The sequence below is a fragment of the Perognathus longimembris genome, chromosome 8, assembly GCF_023159225.1.
Source record: "Perognathus longimembris pacificus isolate PPM17 chromosome 8, ASM2315922v1, whole genome shotgun sequence".
Classification (NCBI taxonomy): domain Eukaryota; kingdom Metazoa; phylum Chordata; class Mammalia; order Rodentia; family Heteromyidae; genus Perognathus; species Perognathus longimembris.
Genome location: NC_063168.1, coordinates 3,750,147 through 3,775,711, shown reverse-complemented (window position 1 = coordinate 3,775,711; position 25,565 = coordinate 3,750,147). Strand labels below are relative to the sequence as shown.

Here is a 25,565-nt window from a genome sequence, read left to right as displayed (position 1 = left end):
TTTTCAATGTGAATTGTTGCCTTTATGGCAATTTTTGTAGAGCCTACTATAGTCAAGATTCTTATGGAACTAATTCCTCATGCTTTCTATCAGAAAGACCTGGCTATCTTTATCACATATGATCTACTAAGACGAATGTCTGACACTAAGTCATTTAAGGGCTAGACTGTTACTTCAGTCAGAGTCCCCACAAAAGGAGTTTGTCAGTAATAATGGTATCATCTGTAGTTAAAAGCAAAGAACACTGGGGTCACTGTAGTAGCTAACTACTGATAGAGAGAAGAGAACACTAGCAACAAATAATCGACACTGAAGGCATACATACAGAGTATGAATCCTGTAGTTCTGAAGGACATCTTCACCTCAATGATAGCTGGTTGAGGGCTAAGTGGAAAAAGTTACCTTCTTTCCTTCAGAGCCTGAGGTTTGGGCTAGGGAGGTTGATTTCATCAAAGTAACTCATTAGATTCCTCCTAATCCAAAAAATCTATCACATTACTTATCTGCTTTAAATATTTTTTTTAAATTGATGACTAATAACAAGTGTAAACAGTAACAATAGGACATTACTCAGCACACAAAATCCAGTAAGGGCTCATCATGCAAACTGATGACTGAGAAGGTTACAGGATAAATGGAAATCCTTCCCTATCTTTTGTTCTATCTGTGTATACTGAACCCTGTCCTTTGTCCTACCTATCAAGTTTCCTCAGTCAACTGAAAAAAAAAAAAAGACCAAAAAAGAAAATTTGTGTAATACCCCATGGGAAATCTTATTTTCAGAATTACACAAACTGGGGTCAAATTCTTGAACTTGATCATTAAAAATCTAAAATTCAAAAATAACAGGCAACATTTTTGCATCTTAGTCACTAGTAAAACAAGCACATGCTAGACAGATAAAATTAGATGTGTAAACTCTAATTAGAAATCCATGTCAGGTAGCTTAAGAATGTAAAATAAGGACAATACATAAGGAATAAGCATAGTGAAGCGGCAGGGTACTTGATGACCGCATCTATAATCCTAGCTATTTAGGAGGCTAAGATCAGAGGATTCAGGTTCTCAGCTAGCCAAACAAATACAAGAGACACTTATCTCCAATTAACTAGGAAAAAAGCCAGAAGTGGAGGTGCAGCTCCAGTGGTAAAGCTTCAGCAGTAAGCAAAAGAAAAGCAAGCAGGAGTATGAAGCCTAGTACTGGGTCCATAGCTAAAGAAGGAGAAAAAAAAAAGAAAAGAAAAGAAAAAGAGGGGCAAGTATTTATACTTCTTCCAAGAATTGAAAACATGGTTCCATCCGTAACTTCCTTATCTTGATAATAAGCAGCTGCTTATTTCTCAGCCAGTTCCACCTGGCCAGAAACATGGTTGACTGAGAATAGCCTGGGAGTGGGGATGACAGTAAAATCCTTAAACTGGGGAATCTTAAAAAAAAAAAAAAAAAAGGATGACCATATTTGTATTATGTTACATAAATAATAAGGGAACTTTGTGCTTCCAGACGTTATTCCCAGTAGGCATTCTTGTCTTTTCAAAAATGATTCAAAATATCCTTGAAGTAATACGTAAATGACAAAGGGAAAAAAGCAAACTAACTTTCCCACCTTTCAACATCTTGTGTAGAACACCAAAGTAAAAAAAGAAAAACAAAAAAACACCAAGCAATTCTGGTTCTTGGTACAATTTTAAAGGCACTTAAGCACAGTAGTCTACAAAACAGTAACACGCACTTTATACTGGTATATGAGAAAATAAGTATTTTCAAACGACACTGCTGCACTTTCCCTTCAAAATGAGCCAAAAACAAAACAACAACCAAAGAATATATAGGTTAGTGGGGGAAGTGACATCTACAATACCAAACCAATCACTTAACAAGTTCTAGTATTCTCAACTTTACACGATCCATGAAAACTTTTTATGACTCTTAAGAGAAAGTTACTTTTCACTAAAACTATAAAAGAAATGTCTCCTCTCAAAATAGCTTTTTTCCACTGTGAAAGAGCATGGAAAGTAAAAACTGAAAGTAGAATAAGGTAAATACGTATTCTTAAAACTAGTGTAATCCTGAACCAAACAAATGAATTGAAGAAAAAAAAAAAAGACAATCGGGAAAATTAAGACGCTGACTGTATACTGGATATTTATAAACCAGTTACTATTCGTTAGGCTTGATGGTGGCATTTTGATTGTACCCTTGTTTCTGTGGTGGGCTTGTGCATTATTTCCCCCTCCCCCCTCTTTTTTTGTTGGTCATGGGGCTTGAACTCAGGGTCTGGGTGCTGTTCCTGAGCATTCTATGCTCAAAGCTAGCATTCTACCACTCTGAAACACAGCTCTACTTCTGAGCTTTAGGTGATTAGCTGGACATAAGATCACAGCCTTTCCTGCCCCGGCTTCCATCCGTGATCCTCAAATCTCAGCCTGAGTAGCTAGCATCACAGGCACCAGCAACCAATGCCCAGCTGCCCTTACTATTGATTTATCAGTTATTCCTGATGGATTTGCAGGCAAAAAGACCTCTGAGAGTGGCTTCAGACTTTCGAACATCCAACAAGAGGATAATTAAGGCTGGTCGTGTGCTAATAATGCTGAAGACAGGCAAATGATAGAGGCGGCTTTATTATACTCATTTCTCTACATTTTATACACAGCTGAAAATGGTTCTCGGCAAGGAAACAAATACCACCTATGTATCAAAAAACTTGTCTGTCAAACATACATAAATGTAAGGTTTCATGAAACGACCCAATTTCTGCTTCCACCGCCCCCATTTTTCTGACTTAACAAATTCTCTTCTCCAAACTAGTCAGCGTCCCCCTAAAGGGCTAAACCTGAAAGCGAAATGCAAGAGTCTGTGGCTTTTTTCCTTCCACTCACCTGCTAAGCAAGTTCTAGGTTAGTACACAATCCAGGATTCCAACCGACAATCTTCTTTTAACTTCACAACCACCTACTCTTTTTTTTGTGTGTGTGTGTGGTGGTGGTGGTGTTCTCCCCACAGACTGGCTTTGCTTTTCGAATTTACCTTACACTCCCTCCTCTCGCCGTTTAAACTAAGTCTGGTGAGTGGCGCACAGTTTATAAAGTAACAGATGGTCACTTGTTCCCGGGAAGGAAACTCTTTCACCAAGAGCCCTCGAAGAGTGCGATCGAATGTGACACCCAGGAACGCTCCAGAAACCTCGGGCTGGGCTGGGGGATGGCTCCCCGGCCACCCCTGGGGGTGGGCTGGGGTGGGGAGGGCTTCGAAGGGGTGCGGGAAGCGGCGACCCCGGGCAGGGCAGTCTGGTTTCGCCTTCCCCTCTCCTCCGGGGAGGTGCTCGCGAGCAGGGGGATGACCAGAAGCGCCGGAAGAAGGGGAAGCGCGGCCAGCGTGGAGCCCGGACGCTCACCCCCTACCTACCTACCCACCACACACACTCCGAGGAGTGCGCCCCACCCCACCCCACCCCCAGATCCGACGGGGAGTGAGCCCCCAAAACTCTTCCGAACTCAGCACCTCCGGAGCCCGCTCCAGGAGTTCAAAAGGGGAAAGAAAAAACCCGACGGCAAGCACGTCAGCTTCGGATCCCCGCCCCCCACCCCCAGTCCCCAGACCTCCGCGGGGTACAGAGACACACGCGGCGGAACTCTGCCCGACCCTCGCCGAGTACAACACCCCCCACCCCACCCCACCCCAGCCGAGGTCGGGAGGCCGGGCCGCCCCGGGGCCGGGGGTGGGGGGGGGGGGAAGCCGGCCGAGCCCCTCCCCGCGCGGCCCGGGAGCCTCCGACGACTGCCCCGCTGCCCCGGCGCCCAGGCCCGATCCCTCCCCGGGCCAGAGCCGGCGACCCGGCGGCGACGGGACGGACGCCCGCCCGGGGGAAACGAGGCCCGGCGAATCCCCACGCCCGGCCCGGGGTGTGGGAGCCGCGCCCGCCGCCCGCTCGCGGCCGCGTCCCGCCACCCCGCGCGCCTCGCCGCGCCTCCCCTCGCGCCGCCGCCGCCGCCGCAGCCCGACCCCCGCGCGCCTCCCGGAGCCGCGGCGGCTGCTGCCGGACCGGACCCCGCCGCTGCCTACCTGTCTTCGCTCTTGTTTTTCTGTTTCTTCCCCATCGTGTGTCAGCGGCCGCCGCGGCCCCGGCCCCCGGGTTCGGCTCCTCACAGACCCGCGGTCTCCCCGCTGACTCGGCTCTCCGCTCGGCTCCGCGGCCCCTCGCGCTGCCGCCTCTCGCACCCGGCTCTCCACAGACCCGCGCACAGGGACGGGGCACAGATGGTGTGAGCCCTCAGTGCGCAAGCGCATCGCCCCGCCGCCTCGGCGTGAGGACGCAGGACGCGGCTCATCGAGAGCGGCGCTGCGGGTAGAGCGTCGCCCGCCGGCCCGGATCCCGACAGCGCCCCCTGCCGGCCAGGGCCCGCCGAGCAACGACGCCGCGGGGTTCCCGGATTCTAGAACCCAGGGGCGGACAATGAGGCGGTTCCTTTCCCACGTCAGCGCCTCCACCCCCAGCACCGCCACCGGCACCGCCCGCGGGGGGACGCGGGCTTCAGGAACTGGCACCGGCGTCCCAAGCGGGTCCTGGCCTCTCGGCTCTGCACGACGAGGAACCAATAGTGAATGAGCCCGGTGGACACTTTCTGAGGGACATTAAACCCCACACAAAAGTTGGGACCGCTCAGTCAAACCCATGGATTAAAAATGATGTGCAGTTACCGGAGGAAAAAAAAATACAGGGACATAACCTATCCGCCGGTGCCCGCATGGGGGCGAAACGAGAGCCGCATTTCTGATGTGCTGACTTCTTTAAAAGCCACCCTCGACACTATGTTTTAAAAAAAACTACAACTCCCAGGATACTTTGCGCTCGCTCGCTCTCTCCCTAGAGCGAGAGAAATGAATTGAAACCTTGGAGCGCCGAGGAGCGTGGCGCACGCGCAGAAGCTCACCCCTTCCGCGAGCATCTCAGATATCGCGAGAGGACCGCAGCCAATGATAAGGCACGAGCGAACGGCCCCCTTCGCAGTCTGCGAGGTCAGCTGCGAAGCTGCGGAGGCCCGGTCTCGTGGAGCCGCTGCGCCCTCGCTCCCTGGACCCACTCTGGAGCTCAGGTGAGGCGAGGACTACGCTGTGACCGACCCGGCCGCCGTGTCCTCCCGGTGCTGCAACGGCGCAGCGCAGCTTCGCGTCCGGTGGGGTTTGGAGGAGGGGCGCGGCCCGGACGCTGGGGTCCGAGCGGGCGGCGTCCGGCGCATGCGCTCTGGGAGTCGCGGAAGTGGCGGCCTCGGAACTGCCCTCATCTGCCCCCGGCCTCTGGCAGTGGCTGCTAAGGAGACTGCGGGAAAGATACACCGGCTCTGTGGAAGGCAGGGCTCTTGGCTGTTTTGTCAGGTGTCCGTCTGTCCCTAGAGAGCCGGGGCCCCGAAGGCCCAGCCCCTTCGTCCCGGCTGCTGTTCACTGAGGATCGCGGTGCAAAGCCCTCCTGGGGCAGGACGGTCTGGGAGACCTAGCTCCCAGGACGAGTGCCCGGGCCCTCGGTACCGGCCCCGGGAGAGGCGGGGGAGGGCCAGGGGAAAGTCCCAGGCCTCTGCCTCCCTTTCCTCCCTTCCAGTTAATCTCAACAAGGGAACCACAGAGGCTGTGACACTGGAAGGATGAAAAGTTCTGCGACCCTTGCACCACCTCCTTAACATTTTCAAAAGGCTGGGGCCTCCGCCCCTACGCTCAGCACAGCCCCTGATCGTTTCCGTCCTCCTCTAGCCGGTAATGGAAGCTTAAGGCTATACCTTGATCAGCATCCGCTGTGCCACTGGTAGTAGATTCTAATGAGCAAGGGATATATTTTTTTTAATTATTCTCCTTTCCTCAAGCCCTGCCCGGCGCGTGCATGATCCTGTATTTGCCGTGGGAGGCAGGGGGTGGAAGTATTTTGCTACCTTCAGAATAGTTTTCAATTGTATTACTTATGAGGGTTTATTCGTTTGATTTTTTTTTAAGACCTCAGGTGTGTTTTTGGAAAAAAAGCCAGGCACTTGTATATTGAACGATAAATTGAATGTGCATTTAAAAGATATTCAGATATTAAGTGTCTGCTGTGATCTATGCACTGCTAACTCAAAAGAAAAGTGAAGGCTGCAAAAGCTCAGTTCACCAGTTATAGAGGGTCACAGGTGGGCCAGGTTCAGCATCAGAAGCATAGTGAATAAATTCACAGTGCATTTTGGTTTTGAAGGTACTGTGGTAGTGTGTTTTTAGTGTATCATGGTTATGTATTATGGTTATAGGCAAACTGCAAATCATCTTTGGTAATAATCCAGAGATACACATAGAATGGTTCTCTGTTACTAGTAGAAAATACTTCATCTATCTTACAATATATAATTGAAATATACGTTCTTTTCTTAACCTCAGCTCTGTGTTAAAACTTACTTTATACAATGAATTAGTTAGGCAAAAAGAAATCAACATTTTAAGAAAATAGGAAATACTATCTTGTTTTACATCATAGGAAACACTAAATGTCCGTACATTGAAGTCAGTGTCAATTTTTGAGGACTAGATTTTGTTGCATAAGAGAAGTATAGATACTTATGGGAGACCAAGCAATAGTCTTTACAGAAATTATGAGAGGTCTTGAAATTTAGAAATGAACTTCCTTAGGACAGTAACCATGAAAAAGTCATATTTTTGCCCAACTAAGTATTGAAGTTTGTCTTAACTAATAAGTTTTTGTATATGTAAAAGCTGAGTTTGTGATTTTACTACTACTACTCAGTAGTAGTCTTTACAGACATTTGTGTTTTACTTTCCTTGTCCTTTCATAAACACTGATTGCCAGTTCACCTTGTCAGCTCATTTTATGTGGTCTGATGATAGTCTTAAAAAAAAAGAAAAAAACGAACACTAAAATTTGCTCTAAGTAGGTTCATTTCAGTCCTCAATTGAATTTTGCTGTAAAAATATTCCCATTAACTTACATTACCTGGAAATATATTGTCACAATCTGGTTTTCAGTAAGCTATATATAATCACCTGGTTTTTACTACTCAAGGCTGCTCTTTTGCTTTAGACACACTTCTCTTTCTGGCTTTTTGGAGATAAGACTCACAGACTTTTCTGCCAGTGCTTGCGTGAACCTCATCCTCAGCCTTTTGATTAGCAAGAGCCACCAGCGCCCAGCTTTGTCTTCCTCCTTAAAACAGTTTCAACTACTTTCATTTTTGTATTTTCTCATATGCATGTGCATGTATACTTTGACCATACTTGCCTTCATTCATCTTCTATTCACCCCTGTTCCAACAAGCCCTGTTTTTTCCTCTCCTGTCATCCATTCTTTGCATATAATCATTGTACCAAGGTTTTCAACCATGCTGTTTAGCCCGTGCAGATTTTGGTGAGATAATCTCTCGCTGTTGCTCTTTCCTTATCCTTTCACCCCCTTATTATTTAACAGTGAGATTTTGTTATGTCATCTTCATACATAGGCAGAATATATTGATATTTATATAAAAATTCTTTTTTTTTTTTTTTGCCAGTCCTGGGACTTGGACTCAGGGCCTGAGCACTGTCCCTGGCTTCTTTTTGCTCAAGGCTAGCACTTTGCCACTTGAGCCACAGCGCCACTTCTGGCCGTTTTCTGTATATGTGGTGCTGGGGAATTGAACCCAGGGCCTCATGTATAGGAGGCAAGCACTCTTGCCACTAGGCCATTTCCCACTCCCGATATTTATATAAAAATTCTTAAGCCTAGCAGTAAGTGCTTGGGAGTCAGTAAATGCCCAGTTTCTAGACTCTTTTAAGTGAAAAAGAAAACTTAAATGAAAGAGAATGCTTTCTTATTATTTGCTTTTTTTTAACATAGCACCAAGGCTGAACAGTACCATTTAGAAGAATGGAAGGTGATGCATCTGTTGACATGTATTCAAAAGTCCTGGAAAAGCAGCTGCTTCAGACTACCAAGCTGGTAGAAGATCATTTGGATTCTGAAATTAAGAAACTGGATCACATGGATGAAGATGAATTGGAGCGCCTCAAAGAAAAGAGACTTGAGACACTAAGGAAAGCTCAACAGCAGAAACAAGTAACCTCTCTGCCCTGCTTTCTGAAATTGCTATAACAGTATGCTCCTAACAACTTATATCTATGTGTGCTGTAGTAATTACATTTCATTCCTCATTTTTAGAATTTTGTGAATTTAAGCTTCCTGTTAGAAATTTGTTCAGGAAAATTCATTAGGGAAATCAGGCAAGTTGTGAGAATTGAATGGCTGACGTGAAAAATATTTAAAATTTAATTTTTCTCTAAACTTTGTCTAAGCTGAATCCATAGATAAAAGTTGTGGATCTATATTGCAGTTCAGTGTGAGAGACTTTTTTTTTTAACTCGGGGCTTTCATCCTGCAAGGCAGGCATTTTACCACTTCAGCCACACACTTCCAACCCTTTTTGCTCTGGTTATTTTTGAGATAGAATCTCACTTTTTGCCTAAACTGACCTGGACCTTGAGCCTTTCTCTTTTCCTTCCAGTTCTTTTTTTTTTTTTCCTAGTCTTATTCCTGGTCCTTGAACCTAAGGAAGGTCTGGGTTCTCTCCCTCAGCTTTTGCTCTCAAGGCTAGTTCTCTAGCACTTGAGCCACAGCTCCACTCCCAGGTTTTTTGGGGTAATTTGGAGATAGGACTCTCATGGACTTTCCTGCTCAGCCTGGCTTCTAACAGTGATCCTCAGATCTCAGCTCCTGTATAGCTAGTATTACAGGAGTGAGCCACCTATTTTATACTTCCTGCCATAGTTGGGTGACAAGTCATCTCATTACACATGACCTTTTTTTTCTTTTTTGTTGAGATGAGGATCTCATGAATTTCTGCCCTGGCTGGCCTTGAACTGCAGTCCTTCTACTCTTCACATCCCAAGAAGCTAGGCTTACTGGTGTGAGCCACCAGTGCCCACCTGTCAACAGACATTTCTAAAAATTACATAGTACGGGTACAGATTCTTTTTAAGCACATGTGTCAGGTTCTATTTTAGCATTTTTATGTCCTGTTTTAATTTTCACAACAACTCAGTTTTCTTATTAGATCTACTTTACAAATGAGGATATTGAGGCTCAGAAAGTTCAATACAATTCTAATCCTGTAAGCGCTGGGAAGTTTAATGGAAACTTATGCCTTATACCTACAAGCCCAGTGCTCCTTTTTATTAAAACCACCCGCCTAAAAGGTTATGTACTTCCAGTTGAGAAGATGAGCTTCCTGCCACAGGAGGGTTCAGGAAGCTGAAAGGTCTCTCAGGCTTGGTGGTTAAGGGCTTCCTATACTACTGTGGGAAGCTAGATTTGATGGGAGATCTGCATTGGTTCTGGACACTATGTGAGCGAACTGCTCTTTCTCTTGAGGACACTTCCCTTTGTCAGCTAGTACAGAAGGCATATCCTCCTCTCTGAGGCGCTCATCAGAAGCAAACAGATCTCCCTAGCTTCTCAGCTACAGTAACCCCCTGTACTCAAGACCGGCTAATCCAGTGAGGTTTGTCGGTTGGTTGAGTGGTTGGATTTTTCTGTAGTTGGAACTTTTTTCTTTTTTAGTGTGCTAGAGTTTGAACTCAGGGCTTTGCACTTAGACAAGTGCTCTACAGCTGAACCAAACCTCCAGTATTAACATTTTTTTCTTTTTTAGGTCTAAGACTGGGACTTGAACTCAATACCTGATGCTGTTGTTCATTGGCTGCTGTTGTTCATTGGCTAGTGTTCTGCCAACAGAGCCACACTGCCAACCCCCAAACTTTTTTTTAAGGGTAGATCTAGGCGTGTAGCTGAGGTAGAGCATTTACCTAGGACGCTAAAAATTCTTGAGTTCAGTCTTAACACTGCAAAAAAAAATTTAAACTTTTGAAAAAAATTATAACTTACACCAAATGTTTCTAATTTTAGTAGTTAAGAACACATGCAAAAAATGGAGTTACATGCTGAGTTTCACAAGTCTAACGACTTTGATGTTGTGAGAAAACAAGTGTTTTAAATTACGGAAACATAATTGTGTCAATCTGTTTGTGCTGTGGATATGCTCGCTGCCCACCGGCTAGTTAACTCTTAGACACCAGAAACAGGAAAAGAAAACTTCAAAAGAATTCATGTCTCTATATCAGCTTTGTTTAAAATACTACAGTGATTGGGACATTTAAAATATCAAGTGGCAAAAAAAAATAAAATAAATAAAATAAAATAAAATATCAAGTGGCGCTGAAAGATATTTCATACACAATATTTTGCTTCTCTCCAAATTAGGAATGGCTTTCTAAAGGACATGGTGAATACAGAGAAATCCCTAGTGAGAGAGACTTTTTTCAAGAAGTCAAAGAGAGTAAAAAAGTAGTTTGCCATTTCTACAGAGATACTACATTCAGGTAACTTTGTTTTCTTTAAAACATGATGAGATGTTTGGATAGAAGTATGCTACTGGGGAACTAAAAGGAACAACTTCTGAATTTGTCTCCTGGTAATCTCATATATTTCTCAAGTTCTACTCTACATGTTAAAGAAATAAGCAAGGTTTTCTTGTTGCTTGTGTATGTATGTATGTCAGTCTTCAATTTTCAGGGTCTGGGCACTATTTCTTTTTCACTCAAGTCTGGTGGCTCTACCACTTGAGCCACAGCACCATTTATGGCTTTTGGTGGTTAATTAGAGATGATTTCTCGCAGAATTTCCTGCCTAGGCTACCTTTGAACCACAATCCTTAGATCTCTGTCTAGGAGATAGTGGCAAGCCTCTTTCTCTTCCTTCTTCTCTCTCTACCCCTCCTTTTCTTCCTCTCCCCTCCCTCCACCCTTCCCTTTTCCTCTCCTTCCCTTTCCTCTTCCTCTCTTCTTTCTCGAGTCTAGAAGACCAGGTTTCCTCCCGAATAGATACAACATTCCAAGAAAGCAAGCTCCACAAACAAGTGATATTTTATTTTTTTCAAATGCCCTGTCAGGCATTAGTGGCTTATATCTGAAGCCAGCCAGGACAGGAAAGTCCATGAAACTGTTTATATCCCATTAACCACCAAAATGTGGAGCTGTAGCTCAAGTGGTAGAGTACTAGCCTTGAGCAGAGAAGCCCAAGGACATTGCCCAGGCCCTGAGTTAAAACCCCAGGACTGGCATACATACGTACATGTATTCACACATACCTATATACATATACATATAAAAAAGTTCTTTGGAATTTTTTTAAGTGAGACACCAGGAAACATGCATAAGGAAAATAGCATCTTAACGTTGGCTCTTTCCACAAACATGACAAGTTTGACAACTTCCTTGTGCCTTAAAGCATTTTTTTAATCGCATTAGGGTAAATCTGACTTTTTAGAATGCACAGTTGTCTTTGGGCCACTTATCTTGCAGTTAACCTGGAAATTAGGTCTTCTGGCACAGCCAAGGTTAGCTGCCACATGATGAGACTTACACAGAAAAACTGAAATCAGGGCTGGGAATGTGGCCTAGTGGCAGAGTGCTTGCCTAGCATGCATGAAGCCCCAGGTTCGATTCCTTAGTACCACATACACAGAAAAGGCCAGAAGTGGTGCTGTGGCTCAAGTAGTAGAGCTCTAGCTGTGAGCTCAAAGAGGCTCAGAGCCCAGGCCCTGAGTTCAAGCCCCAGGACTGGTTAAAAAAGAGAGGGAGAGGAGAGAAAGGGGGTGGGCAGGAGGGAAGGAGGGAGGAAGGAAAGAAAGAGAGAAACTAAATCAGATGTTTAGTGGTATTTTTGTTGTGCTGGTCCTGGGGCTTGAACTCAGGGCCTAGGTGCTATCCTTGAGCTTTTTTTTGCTCAAGGCTATTGCTCTACCACTTGAGCCACAGCACTATTTGCATCTTTTTTATGTTAATTGGTAAAATCTGAAGACCTTTTCCTGCCCCACCTGGCTTCCAGTTGCAATTCTCAGTGTCAGCCCCCTGAGTTGCTAGGATTACAGGCATGAGCCACCAGCACCAGGCTAGTGCTGCTGATTTTTTTAAGAGAAATCTGTTGCCTTAGGTTTTAACTTTTTGATGTTGTTACAGGTGCAAAATACTTGACAGACATTTGGTGATACTGTCCAAGAAACATCTTGAGACCAAATTTTTGAAGCTGAATGTGGAAAAAGCGCCTTTCCTTTGTGAGAGACTGCGTATCAAAGTCATTCCCACACTAGCACTGGTAAAAGACGGGAAGACACAAGATTATGTTGTTGGATTTACTGACCTAGGAAATACAGATGACTTCACCACAGAAACTTTAGAATGGAGGCTCGGCTGTTCAGATATTCTTAATTACAGGTAACCTTTAGCAGAAGGTTAATTTAAAATCCTATCTAATTGATCATTTCACAGAGGAGTTTCATGTACTAACATTTATGATATTAAAACTGGCTGGCTGGCTGGCTGGCTGGCTGAGAAGTGGTTTTTCAAAAAGCACATTTTGTTTCGTTTTAGTCTTGTTATCTGTTTATTGTGTTTTGACAGATCTTACTGTATAGTCCAGGCTGTTCATGAACTCAAAATATTCTTGCTCTCTGCCTTCTGAGTGCTGGGATTACAGGCATGTGCCACCACATTTTAAGAAAATCGTATTTCTTAAAACACCCATTAGCATGACATTGCAGCAAGTTCGAATGTATACAGCAGTCTTGAGTCTTCAGAGTTTTTATGTCTTGTTTTGTGGTTCGGCACTGGGGATTGAACCAGAGGCTTTGTGCACACAGGCTAGGCAAGTGCTCTGTGACTGAGGCACGTGCCAGCCCTGAAGCTTATTTTAAAACATTGTATTTTTAATATGTCTCACATGTAGAGAAAAGTTTCTATACTTAAAATACATTGTGGAAAATGACTCAACTCCCCTCAGCCCCTACCCCCCACCCCCCAAAAAAAAATCCAACTTCCCTTTCTCATTCATCTCTATCCACTTCTGTGGATTAACAATTTCTCTATTCTACAAATCAGAACCTGCCACCTTCTATTTTGTGCCTGTTCTTGGTTTAAAAAAACAGCAAACGGGCTGGAGATATGGCCTAGTGGCAAGAGTGCTTGCCTCGGATACATGAGGCCCTGGGTTCGATTCCCCAGCACCACATATACAGAAAACGGCCAGAAGCAGTGCTGTGGCTCAAGTGGCAGAGTACTAGTCTTGAGCAAAAAGAAGCCAGGGACAGTGCTCAGGCCCTGAGTCCAAGGCCCAGGACTTGCCAAAAAAAACAAAAACAGCAAACAGAACTGTGCAGTTACCATTCCAGAGTCCTCATGCCTTTCACTACATAGAAAACTCTTTGATCTTTTCGCTCCCCTTCTGCTTTGATCTCTCCTACATATGCACAGATCATATGTTATAGAAATATGTTTCAAAATTTTAGTAGTACTAATATCTTTAAGAAAATGTTATATTTTGAAATGATTTCAGAGTTCAAGTATTGCATACTAGAACAAGAAATTATCACATATCCTTTACCCATTTTACCAATTTTAAATGTATTTCCCAGATTCTCCATATTTGTGTATGTGTGTGTGTGAATATATATTTTTCCTCAGAAGCATTGAGTAGATGTTGGAAAAACTATATCCTGTTATTCCTAAAAACTTCCTTGTGTATTTCCTAAGAATATAGACTTTCTCTTACATAGCCAGAGTGCAATTATCAAAGCAAGAATTACACAATTTACAAACCTTACTCAAACTATCATCATCACTCAATACCCACACATGTATCACAGTTGTGTTTTTAGTTTTTATCATTCTGCAGCCATCTGTTGCTAGCTCTCAATCTAATGTATTGAGGGTTTTGAGGATGATAAGCTAGCTCTAAGATCATAAGCTAGTTCTTCTGTAAAATCACTACTCACATTTCAAATTTTACACTGCATCCTCAAATTAGCTTCGGATCATACATCATTATTAGTTATGTTAGAGGAATGATGTTGGGCCCTTCCTTCCGCCATACTACATACCAACTCTGTAGTAGTTGTCTTATTTCTGGTATTAGAAATAAGCTAGACAGGGCTGTGAATATGGCCTAGTGGCAAGAATGCTTGCCTCTTGTACATGAAGCCCTGGGTTCGATTCCCCAGCACCACATATATAGAAAATGGCCAGAAGTGGCGCTGTGGCTCAAGTGGCAGAGAGCTAGCCTTGAGCAAAAAGAAGCCAGGGACAGTGCTCAGGCCCTGAGTCCAAGCCCAGGAGGCCAAAAAAAAAAAAAAGAAAGAAAAAGAAAAAAGAAAAGAAATAAGCTAGACAGACAAACATGAAATTATCATTTGGCATGGTAGAGAAGAGGTTAATGTATTGAAAATTTCCCATCTCCTACATTTATTGACATTTTCATTTAGTGGTATTAGTGTGGCCTGTGAATTGTATTAACTATTGTGATTTACTTTCCAGCTCAGATTTGGCCAGTGGAAGCCTCTTTGATACTGGCCTCAGTCCTTTTAACATGTCACCATAACTATCTAAGCCGGGCTTTTTGTTTGTTTGTTTGTTTTTCTTGTCCTAACAAGACATTTTAAGATTACATTGTCTTCTTCCTGTAATTGGTTCCAAGGACCCTGGTTCCTTTTTTTGTGTGCCAGTCCTGGGGCTTGAACTCTGGGCCTGGGTACTGTCCCTGAGGGTTTTTAGTTTGTTTTTTCTTTTCTCAAGGCTAGCACCCTACCACTTGAGCCATAGATTCACTTCTTTTATTTTGGGAGTTAAATGGAACTTACCTACCTGGCCTGGCTTTAAACCCTCAGTCTCCTGAGTAGCTAGGGTTACAGGCGTGAGCCACCAGAGCCCAGCTCCTCAGACACTTGTGAAAAGTTATTTTTTAATTATTATTGGTATAAAACATTTATACCAATCCCAGGTTATAACAATGTATTCTGTAAGTTTTTCTAATGTCTGTAGAAATCTAAATATTAGAAACTACTCAACAAAACCAAACCAATAATAAGCTACAAAAAGTAGAGCATGATTGCCTGTTATTCTCTTAGTAAAAGCTAAAACAGGCTGGGCACCACTGACTTATACCTACTAGCTACTTGGGAGGCCTGTATTGGGAGGGTTGTGGTTCAAGGTCAACTTGGGCAAAAGTTCATGAGACCTCATACCAACCAATAATAGCTAGGCATAGTATTCCATTGCCTCAGTCACAAGGGAAACTGAGATCACGAGGGTTGAGGTTCCAGGCCAGTCTACACAAAAATGTGAGATCTCAAACAGAAAAAGCAGCATGTGATGGGATGTTATATCCCTGTCCACCCATGGAAATGTAAGTACAGAGACTTCATAGTCCAGCTGCCCAGGCAAAAAGCCAGACCCTACCTCAAAAATAACCACAACATAGCCACTTATGGTGGCTCACACCTGTAATCCTAGTTATTCAGGAGGCTGAGATCTAAGGATCACAATTCGAAGCTAGCCTAGGCAGGAAACTCCATGAAACTCTTTATCTCCAATACTCAGAAAAAGCAGGAAGTGGTGCTGTTGCTCAAGTGGTAGAGTGCTAGCCATGAGCACAAAGAGTCTCAGGGACAGGGTTCAGGCCCTGAGTTCAAGCTCCAGGACCAAAAACAAAAAAACAACCAGAACACAGAGGGCACAAATAATAAAGCTCTTGAGTTGGAAGTCCAATGCTGCCTTAAAAGAGGGCTGGGGAAACAGGTTCATCATAGGTATAACCAACAAAACCATGGCACTCTTCTTTTTTCAATCAAATTTTGTTAGCACAACCTATAAAATGTGAACCAACAATTAGCATTAAAAGAGAAAATAAAACACTGACCTAAAACATTTAGAATACAAAAACAAGATGAAGATGGATCAACTCTTAGTATGCATAGAGAAGCTTTCTTAAATTGTTGATATTCTGTACATTATAATGAAAGATTTTTGTTTGCTTTCTGGTATATGTAAAGTGTAAAATGGTTTTCAAATTTGTTCTGTTTTTAGTGGAAATTTAATGGAGCCACCATTTCAGAGCCAAAAGAAATTTGGGACAAACTTCACAAAACTGGAAAAGAAAACTATCCAAGGAAAGAAATACGATTCAGACTCTGATGATGACTAGAGCTCAATTACAGTTTGTCTGTTTCTGTTTACATGTAAATGTGTTTTTGTAAATTCCACTAATTACAATACACTAATCACCAAATACTAATATTCTGGAATTTTATTCATTGAAAGCCATTTTTATTGTCTGGGAAACCATCATGTTTAATTGAGGGAAACTGGAGTTTTTAGAGTACTTGGGAAAGGTCTGTTTTCTCTATTTTTTCACAGTTTCTACCATAATATGATTCTTACATCTTTATAGCATTCACACTTGTGTTTTGATCTACTGAGTAGGAAATAGAAATTCCAACTACTCCAGCACTAATTCTTGAGCAGCATTTTTTACACAGTAAGTCAACTCACATTTAATTGTGTAACACCTTGCACTTGTCAATTAATTATCAACATTTCACAAGTGGAAAATATCTAAATACCTATTAAAGAACTCACTTATTATGGATGCTGTGTGTCGATGGTGAATCACCTGGTGGCAGCAGAAAGCTCTTTGAGGTGTGAACATAATGCTTTATTTAAAAGGCAGATTTTAAGACATGCATTGGAAAGTAGTCAAGGAGCAAGGCCTGGTAGTGTGTGCATACATGCAGGTAACTAACTCCACCACTTGGGATGCAGAGATAGGATTGCGGTCCAAGGTTAGCACAGGCAAAAGCACAAGGTACTATCCTAAAAAAAACCAAAAACCTAGCAGAGGGCTGGGGATATAGCCTAGTGGCAAGAGTGCCTGCCTCGGATACACGAGGCCCTAGGTTCGATTCCCCAGCACCACATATACAGAAAACGGCCAGAAGCGGCGCTGTGGCTCAAGTGGCAGAGTGCTAGCCTTGAGTGGGAAGAAGCCAGGGACAGTGCTCAGGCCCTGAGTCCAAGGCCCAGGACTGGCCAAAAAAAAAAAACCTAGCAGGGTACTGGTGGCTCATGCTACCAACTGAGATTTGAGAATTGGAATTCAAAGCCAACCCCAGGCAGGAAAGTCTATAAGACACTTACCTCTAATAAAGTACCAAAAAGCTGGGACTCTAGTGCTAGAACACTAGTCTTGAGTGACAAAAGTTAAAGGACAGTGCCAGGGCCTAATCTAACAGGGTTAGAGATGCCGTGTATGAATCTGAATTTAATTGGATCAAATGTCAATTGGGGCTGGAAATATTGTAATTCCATGGTAGAATTTGTGTTTAGCACTCAGTGAAACCCTAGGTTCAATCTCCATTACATTAAAAAAAAATACATGATACCAATAAAGGCAAACCAACTAGAACCCTTTATTTTTTTATTGATGATACTAGAGTTTGAACTTTTAGAGAGGTGGTGTGCCACTTGAGCCACCCCTTTACCCCACCCGAGTTTCCAGCAAAGATCAGGGGAAGTAATTACCGGAGGGGGGTGGGGTTGGAGGAAGAGTAGGGAGAGGACACATTAGAGGCAGAACACGTGGCTTAAACAATCCGGCTAACAACTAAAATCAAGGAGAAGGCCTTGAAAGAGATGAGAAGCATACAAAGTTCTGTTATAAATTTGTTCAAAACATCTAAAGGAAACTTCAGGAAGTTAGAGTATGATGAAAGTATTTCATCAAATACCATAAGGATGGAAATTATTTTTTAGAGCCAAATGGAAAGTTTATTAGAGGCTTTGAACAGATTTAGAGTTTAGGAAAAAATCTACAAGTGTAAAACTACTAAGAACAGGAGAACGAAGAATTTTTTAAATGCCCAGAAAAAGAGAATAAGGGTATAACTGTGATAGGAATGTCACATGTAAAGAAGAAAGAGAAAACATTAAAACTGGAGATGTGCTTCAACAGTACACTACTTACCTAATCTAGCTGAGGCCCTAGGTTTCATTCCTTCCCAGCACCAAGAGATTCAAAATAAATCCAAGACTACCAAACTGTAAGAAGGCAATAGATCTATTATTCCCCAATCTATCACAGTGAAAATGGTAGAAAACTGAGAATAAAAGGAAAACTCACTTAGCAGTGATCTCATTGGGACTTCTCTAGAAACAAGCCTGAAGGCCAAGGACAACACACAAAGATCGAATAAAACTATCTGTCAACCAAGAATCTTAACCCAGCAAAACTAGAAATCAACGCAAGAAATAAGAATAAATAAGAAATCAAGAAATAAGTAAGAAATCAAGGAAAATAGGACATTCTCAGGTATATGTAACATTATAATTACATATATTTAACAAGCCATAAAAGCATATACATTTAAAAGCATATATTAAAAACATTGAAATACACTAGCGTTTGCTTCCAGCTGTGGATATAGCTGAAGTGGGAAGACTGCCTGCCTGACAAGCATGACATCCTGAGTCCAAGATAAAAACAAAGAACAAAACAGATCGGAAACACATGAAACCTAAAAGCAAAGTGGCATTAAGCCAACTGTAGCCATAGTACCATTCAATGTGAATGGTCGTCTCTGAGCCAGGCCAGCCTCAGACAAGGGAGCAGGAAGTAGAGGTGTGGCTCAAGTGGTAGAGTAGGAGCCTTGAGCAGAAAAAGCCAAGGGACACTGAAGCTCTGAGTTTAAGCCCCAGTTCTGGCACAAAAATAAGTAGAACAAAAAGGGCTGGAGTTGTGACTGCCTAGCAGGCCTAAAGCCTTGAGTCAAACCCTTGTGCTACTACACCACCACAAAGGCAAGTGCATGAGCAGATGATGTTAACTTAGGCAGGTCTTCCTTAAAGATCACTAATAGGATAAAATTTGATCTGAGCCCCAAAAGAGCAGAGGTCCCAGGCACTAAACACATGGCTGCTTGGGATGAACTTAAGGAGTTTAAATGGTGTACGGCTGCCTCTCCCACCGATTATACACAAAACCTCACACCTCCAAAGAACAAAGGGAGAAACCACTAGACCAGCTACTTTGGTAGCAGAGGATTTAAACCAAGTTGGGGCCACCTTGCTTGGCAAGAGCATACAAGAAGCTAAGAGCCTTCAATTCACTGAGACCACAGCTGTTGAAATTCAGGCTGCTGGATCTAATTCAATAGTTGAGGACACCAACCTGGATGAGACCACTGAAAGCACCAAGATCAAACTGTTAGCCCCATCTCCCCCCCCCCAACCCCCCACAAAAAAAAAGTAGCTGGCCACCTACCTGCCAGGGCTAATTCCTCCCAAGAGGTTAAGCCTGCCAAACTTTCTCAGTAGTTAGTAAATATACATATCTCATCATTAATCCCTGGGACAAGCCACTAGACTTTTGGCTGCCACGAGTAATTTGAAAACTAAAGAAGGTAAACCACTTAAGAATGACTCCGTTTTAAAAAATGGTGCACCAAACTCTGTACCTCAGATGAGTTACACTTCTGCATGCCAGGGTAAATCCAGCAGAATGTAAATGGCAGAGGGCTGCTGCCAGCAGGAATACGACCATGTGGGAGCTTGGACTTAGAGACACCAATCTCAGTCATACTCACCCCAAGTGGAAAAACTGCAAGAACTTACTAAACCTGGACACCGTGGGGGGTAAATGTCCAATCCCTCAGTCTACATACCTTGCCTATCAACTTGGAAGAACGATCACATGAATTCTAAGAACATACTTCCTGGGGTTCCCCAGAAGTCATACTTGCTTACTATAGAAGAAAGTTGCTCTGATGGCTCACACGTGTGTAATCCTAGCTACTCAGGAGGCAGTGATCTCAGGATCATGGTACAAAACCAGCCTGGGAAGGAAAGTCTCCAATTAACCACCAAAAACTGGAAGTGGTGCTGTGGTAGTAGAGCTCTAGCCTTGAGCGAATAAGCTCTGGGACAATGCCCAGGCTCTGAGTTCAAGCCCCACAACCACCACCACCAACAACAACAACAAAAAGAGCTGCAAACAGAAACCTCAAATTGAAAGATAACTTAAAAAGGGACGAGAGAGGAGGATCCAAGGGAGATAGCCATTCAAGAAAAATTCAAAACTGTCCAGAAAAGCTGCAGGAAAATAGGAAGCGGCTACATAAAGAAACATTGTTAAGAGCCATGACACATCCTTTAAGGAACATAAGTAATGAGTCATATTGAAAAGCATCTTGGTGCAGTTGTATGTCTGGCATTCATGACAGACTAAGGATTGACTAGTCATTTGTGGGACTGTGAACCCTAGCCTGGGAATACAACCCAATGTTTCAGCAGAAAAGTATAATCAATTTTATGTGCTCCAGAAATTGTAAGTGATAAAATCTTTAAATATAAATTTCCATTTGATTTTAAATATCAAATGCATTTATCTAAAATTAGGCTAGAAACAATTCTTTTTTTTTTTTTGGCCAGTCCTGGGCCTTGGACTCAGGGCCTGAGCACTGTCCCTGGCTTCTTTTTGCTCAAGGCTAGCACTCTGCCACTTGAGCCACAGTGCCACTTCTGGCCGTTTTCTGTATATGTGGTGCTGGGAAATTGAACCCAGGGCCTCATGTATACGAGGCAAGCACTCTTGCCACTAGGCCATATCCCCAGCTCCTAGAAACAATTCTTTAATGTGACTTCAGGTCCAGCATTAAAGTTTTAAGTGAAATATATGCATATATATATTTCTTTTTACAATTTTGAGAAACTGTAAATGGAAAGCTTCAAAATTAACTTTCCAGAAGTCTTCCCTTATTTGCATGTGAAATAAGCTCATAGAAAGCTGGACGAATGATACTATTCTCCTTCAATATCGTTTAGTTTCAGCATTAGCATTTTTCATATGGACTTTTGTTATGCTTCCAAGAATTTGTGAGGACTGAAAATTTTCCAACAGAGTTTTTCCTTTATGGCTTCAGAAAAAAATTGGACTAGCACAAAAGCAATTTTTTTGTCAGTTGTGGGGCTTGAACTCAGGGCCTGGGTGCTGTCCTTGAGCCTCTTTGTGCACAAGGCTAGCACTGTACCACTTGAGCCACAGCGCCACTTCCAGTTTTTGAGTGGTTGGTTGGAGATAAGAGTCTCATAGGAATTTTCCTGCCTGGGCTGGCTTCAAACCCTGATCCTCAGGTCTCGGCCTCCGGAGCAGCTAGGGTTACAGGCGTGAGCCACCAGAACCCTGCAGCAATGCGATTTTACATTACTTGGAAATGTGCGCTGTTGTTTAAACGTATATTGATAACATAATTAAAATTCTACTTGTGATTACGTTTGTAAGGAGACATCGTTGCTGCAGGGTGAGCAACGTGAGCCATCATGTAGGTAGGAGGGATGAGATGTGGGTAGAAGGAGAGGCGGCCTGGTGGAAGACCAAGTACGAGGGTCTGGTGGGAATGGAGCAACTTTAACAAACCAAAGATCACTAAGGAATATGGAGGAATCAGCCTTCATAGTAAATTGATGGTGGTTAAGGCTGTAACAAGCCAGAGAAAGACAAGGAAGAAGATTCAAGGGTTTATGTGACAGGACGAAGAAATAAAACGGTGCCAATCAGTTTCTTACTGCTGTGATAAACATCTGAGAAAACAGCGTAAGGGAGGTAAGGTTGGACCTAGCTCACGATTTCAGACAATTGTGGAGTGGAAGGGGTGTGAGTGGGCACACTGATGAGTCTGAGCTATGTGGTCCTGGGCGATCTCTGGAGGGCACCCTGGGTTTGCTGGGTATGGTGACCGCCTGACTAGAACTCATGGCCAAACAATGAGAGTGCAGGCAGAGACTTGTCACTGACTATCTTCCAGGCCTTTAGTGTAACTCTGTGTAGTGTGGGTGGCGCCTTGATAGAATGTCAGTGAGAAAATAAGCTAAACAATACCTTTTAGGAAGTGATACTGGTTGGAAAAACAAATTAGGATTATAAAGACTTGAGGATGGAGCTCGGTAGTGTTACCTAACATGCCTGAGACCCTGGATTTGCTCTCCAGACTGTAGAGAGAAAAACCAACCAAACAACAAGCCTATCAGGAATGGCAAGGTAAGAAAAAATATAATTTCTGTAAACATGATACACTTAGTTAATGCAATAGACTCTTTTCCCATCTTTGGTAGTTTTTGGAAATTCAAACTTCACAAACTCCCACCTGGAATGTGGGAATTTTCTCCCTTTACACTACAACTACCTCATCATTACAAAGGCCTACGGTGTCATTCTGGCCAGTTCCGGCCTGCTTGTGCCCATTTTGTTTTTCCAGGAATCCCTCATGTGAATAAGGAATTTTCTCTTAAACTCTATGGCATAGATGTTATCAGCCTCCAAACTATCTATGTATAGAGGACAAATTCCATCTGATTCTGTAGAATGACTATATAAATAATTGGCTTTGTATAGATAGGATGGTCTCGGCTATGACTATACTTCTTGAAAATCTGGTTTTGCTCTTGGCTTCCTCAAGGAGTATGAACTACTACCTCCAGAGTGTAGGATGGCTCCACAGAACCCCGTGAATGAAGCCATAATGGGTTGAATCTGCTTATTCCCATAGAGCATATTATAAGTTTGGCCCAACTAAATTGAAAGCTCTGATAATTGGGGGAGAGTATTGGGTTGGTTGCATCCATAAAGTGACCTTGTATTGTCTTGGCCTAAACATCCCTGCGTATCTCAGATTGAATCATGTCTCAATTGCAGCATGAATCACGACTGAGCTGGTCTCGGGATAGATTTTGACCCTGTGACAGTTGGTGAGGTATATACCAACCAGGAATCAGACCTTTTTCTATAAAGTGATCAAGGGAAATACAGATGCCTTGTACACTATAAGGGCACATCAGATGTCACTCAAGGAAGAAAAACCAGGCAGGTTTCGAGGTATGGCTCCCAGTGGTAGAGTCACTTGCCTTCCGAACAGGCACAAGGCCAAGTTTAAACCCCAGTACTGTCAAAAAGAAAAAGAGCCAGGCACCAGTGTCTTATGCCTGCAGTACTAACTACTCAAGAGGCTGAGATCTGAGGTTCACAGTTTGAAGCCAACCCGGACAGCCAAATTCAAGAGATCCTTCTCTCCAATGAACCAGCAGAAAGCCCGAAGTAGAGAAGTAGCTCAAGTGATAGAGTGCTAGCCTTGAATGAAAAAAGCCAAAACAGCACTCAGGCCTTGAGTTCAAGTCCTGATACTGGCACAAAAAATACATAAATAAAATAAGTATGTATATATGCATATATATTATACACACATATTTCTTTAAAGAAGAATCATCCCTATGCATCTTGCTAAGGTCTAGAATCCTAAGAGCAGATGCCTCACTAGGACCGTGTGATGGGTAATTTTATGGGTCAGCATGAAAGGTCAAGTGCTCAGATCTATGATTGGTATAGTTTGGACTTGGAACATCTCATCTATTGAAGGTGTTGGTTCTCAGGGAGGTGGTAGAAACTAAAGGAGGGAGAGCCTGGTTGGAGGAAGTTAGGTCATGTGACCAGTACCAGCAAACGGGAATACTAGGATTCAAGCCCTATCTCTCATTCCCTTCGTTTCCAGGCTGCCATGAGGTGAGCAGCTTTGTTCTCCCATCCTCTCCCCGCCATGATGTTCTGCCTCATCAGAGAACCACAGTAACCATGAACTGAATACATATGCTCTCTTTACAAGTTGAGCATTTCTGGTGTTTTGCTTTAGTGAGAGAAAGATGACTATGGCATTCTTTTTGGATGACATTCATGCTTGGCTGAGTTAAGCAGATGTCCCTTCGTTGTATAAAGGGATGATCCCTCACCAATTTAAAGACTGAGTAGAACAAAAGACTCACCTCTCCTAAGCAAGAGGCAACTCTGCCTATCATAGGCCTTAAGACTTGAGCTGCAATCTTAGTTCTTCCTGGGTCTCTATCCTTCAGGTTTTGGACTTCCTAGCTTCCACAATTATGCGAGGAGTTCCTGAAAATTAATCTCCATCATGATGCATCCTTGGGAGACTAAGGCAGGAGAATTGCAAAGCTGAGGTCAACCTGGGCTACATAGCAAGGCCTCATTTCAAACAACACCAAAAAAACCAAACAAAATAAGAAATACAGAAGCAAAAACTAGATTAAACATGTTACAATAATAATAGTAATAGTAAATAAAAATATCTGTCTTTTCTATACACATCCTACTGGTTTCCTTGGAGACTAATACAGAGCCACAAATGATTCTGCAGTGGCCACCATCTGTGCTTTCAGTACAACAATGATTCATATCCATAGTTAAAGGAAAATGGTGTCTTGTGGAACAAACACATACGAAAGGTGACCCGAATGCCCTACTTTGGCCCCTTATAAAAAGCCAAAGGACACCGTAATCCTTTGGGTAATTGTGAAGCAGACCAAGAGCAAATGTGAGTCCTGCTAAATGGAACAGACTTCTGGAAACACAGGTGTGTAGCATCTACTTTCCCAGCATTCATGGAGACGAAGCCTGGCCTTGGTGTGGCTCCATGTGGGCATTTATTGAAGGAAAGGAGCTCCCCATACCATCTCATTTCTTAGAGGTGAGCTATCAATCAATGAAAGGAAAATTGTCACGTTTTAAAGGAGCCTTATTTGAGGAGTGTCTCAATGACTAGCACACGCCAGTCCGTCTTGGGAACATCCATAAATGACAGGGCTTCTTTGTTCTCTTACTCAAGAGGCCACTGCTTAAGAGGCCCTGCATGACTTGGCTTTAGTGGCTACTGAAAAGCAGCATCTGAGACTCAAGTCTTTGTTTCCCAAGGAAACAGAGTGATCCCCCATCTCAGAACTTCCAGGGTCACCCCCAGCACCACTGGACCTTCATGAGAAGACCCAGTATTGGTGACACTGCAACCTGGGCTTCCATCATAATCTGATTTTCATTAAAATCTGGTCTGGTCGCCTCTCAAATGCAACGCCCAAGGTGTGGGACCCACTGCTCCATTCCCTGACATGAGTCGATGACCAACTCCCCAGCTTTGTTAGGCACAGGGCCTGCCCAGCTACTGCTTGAGCACAATCATCCCGGATAGCCATTGTGAGCCATTGGCCCTCACGTAATAACCAACTTGCTTAATGCTGGTTCCCAGTTCCTGGTAGCTCCCCTCCCAGAGATCCTACTAGATTTAAGAGAAGAATGTTTATATTCTCTGGGGGAGTTACAGGATATGTGCTTGGAGGCAAATAAGTATATGGCATGCAACCATTGGGTTCTTGTTGATTTGTTAACTTGGAGAAGTCATTTTATTATGTATCACAGTGTCCTCATCTATAAAATATGGGTAATTATTTTGTCTGTCCCACCTATGCCATAGCATACATAATAGCACACCTAAAAGCACTTTGTACTTTGGGAAGTAGTCAACAACTATGAAATTTGACTGGGTGATCCCTTAGGCAAGGTCCCATATTTTGAGGTATTTTAGACAAACCGTGTGAGTCACAGCCTAAACAATAGTTTTATTGTTTCATGGACATGTCTCATACTTTCTTTCTGTAGACAATAAAGAACTTCACATAGCATTATCTCACCAATTTATTTCTTGCTGGATGATGAATGCTGAAGAACTTCAGATCTGAAGGGTTTGCTGTTGGCTCCAGTGTCACCTTGCAAGTAACCCACATAAAATGAAAAAATGCCCATTCACTACCTGGAAATAAGATTTTTAGAGTATAAAGTGTATTTTATT

The 25,565-nt window shown here is 43.2% G+C and overlaps 2 protein-coding genes across 2 annotated transcripts in view; one reads left to right on the top strand and one right to left on the bottom strand.

Moving 5' to 3' along the window:
* The window catches only part of Eif5b (eukaryotic translation initiation factor 5B), a 63,428-nt gene extending 59,166 nt beyond the window's left edge, over nt 1-4,262 (bottom strand). Inside the window, exon 1 of the mRNA XM_048352393.1 lies at nt 4,066-4,262. Coding sequence (XP_048208350.1) covers nt 4,066-4,100 — 35 coding nt within the window. The 5' untranslated portion in view covers nt 4,101-4,262. The remainder of the gene's footprint in view (nt 1-4,065) is intronic.
* A 739-nt stretch (nt 4,263-5,001) lies between these two features.
* Txndc9 (thioredoxin domain containing 9) lies at nt 5,002-16,480 on the top strand. Its single transcript, XM_048352394.1, has 5 exons — nt 5,002-5,096; nt 7,847-8,065; nt 10,265-10,383; nt 12,022-12,276; nt 15,919-16,480. The coding sequence occupies exons 2-5, from the start codon at nt 7,877-7,879 to the stop codon at nt 16,034-16,036; spliced, it is 681 nt and encodes a 226-aa protein (XP_048208351.1). The 5' UTR covers nt 5,002-5,096; nt 7,847-7,876; the 3' UTR covers nt 16,037-16,480.
* The last annotated feature ends 9,085 nt before the right edge of the window (nt 16,481-25,565 follow it).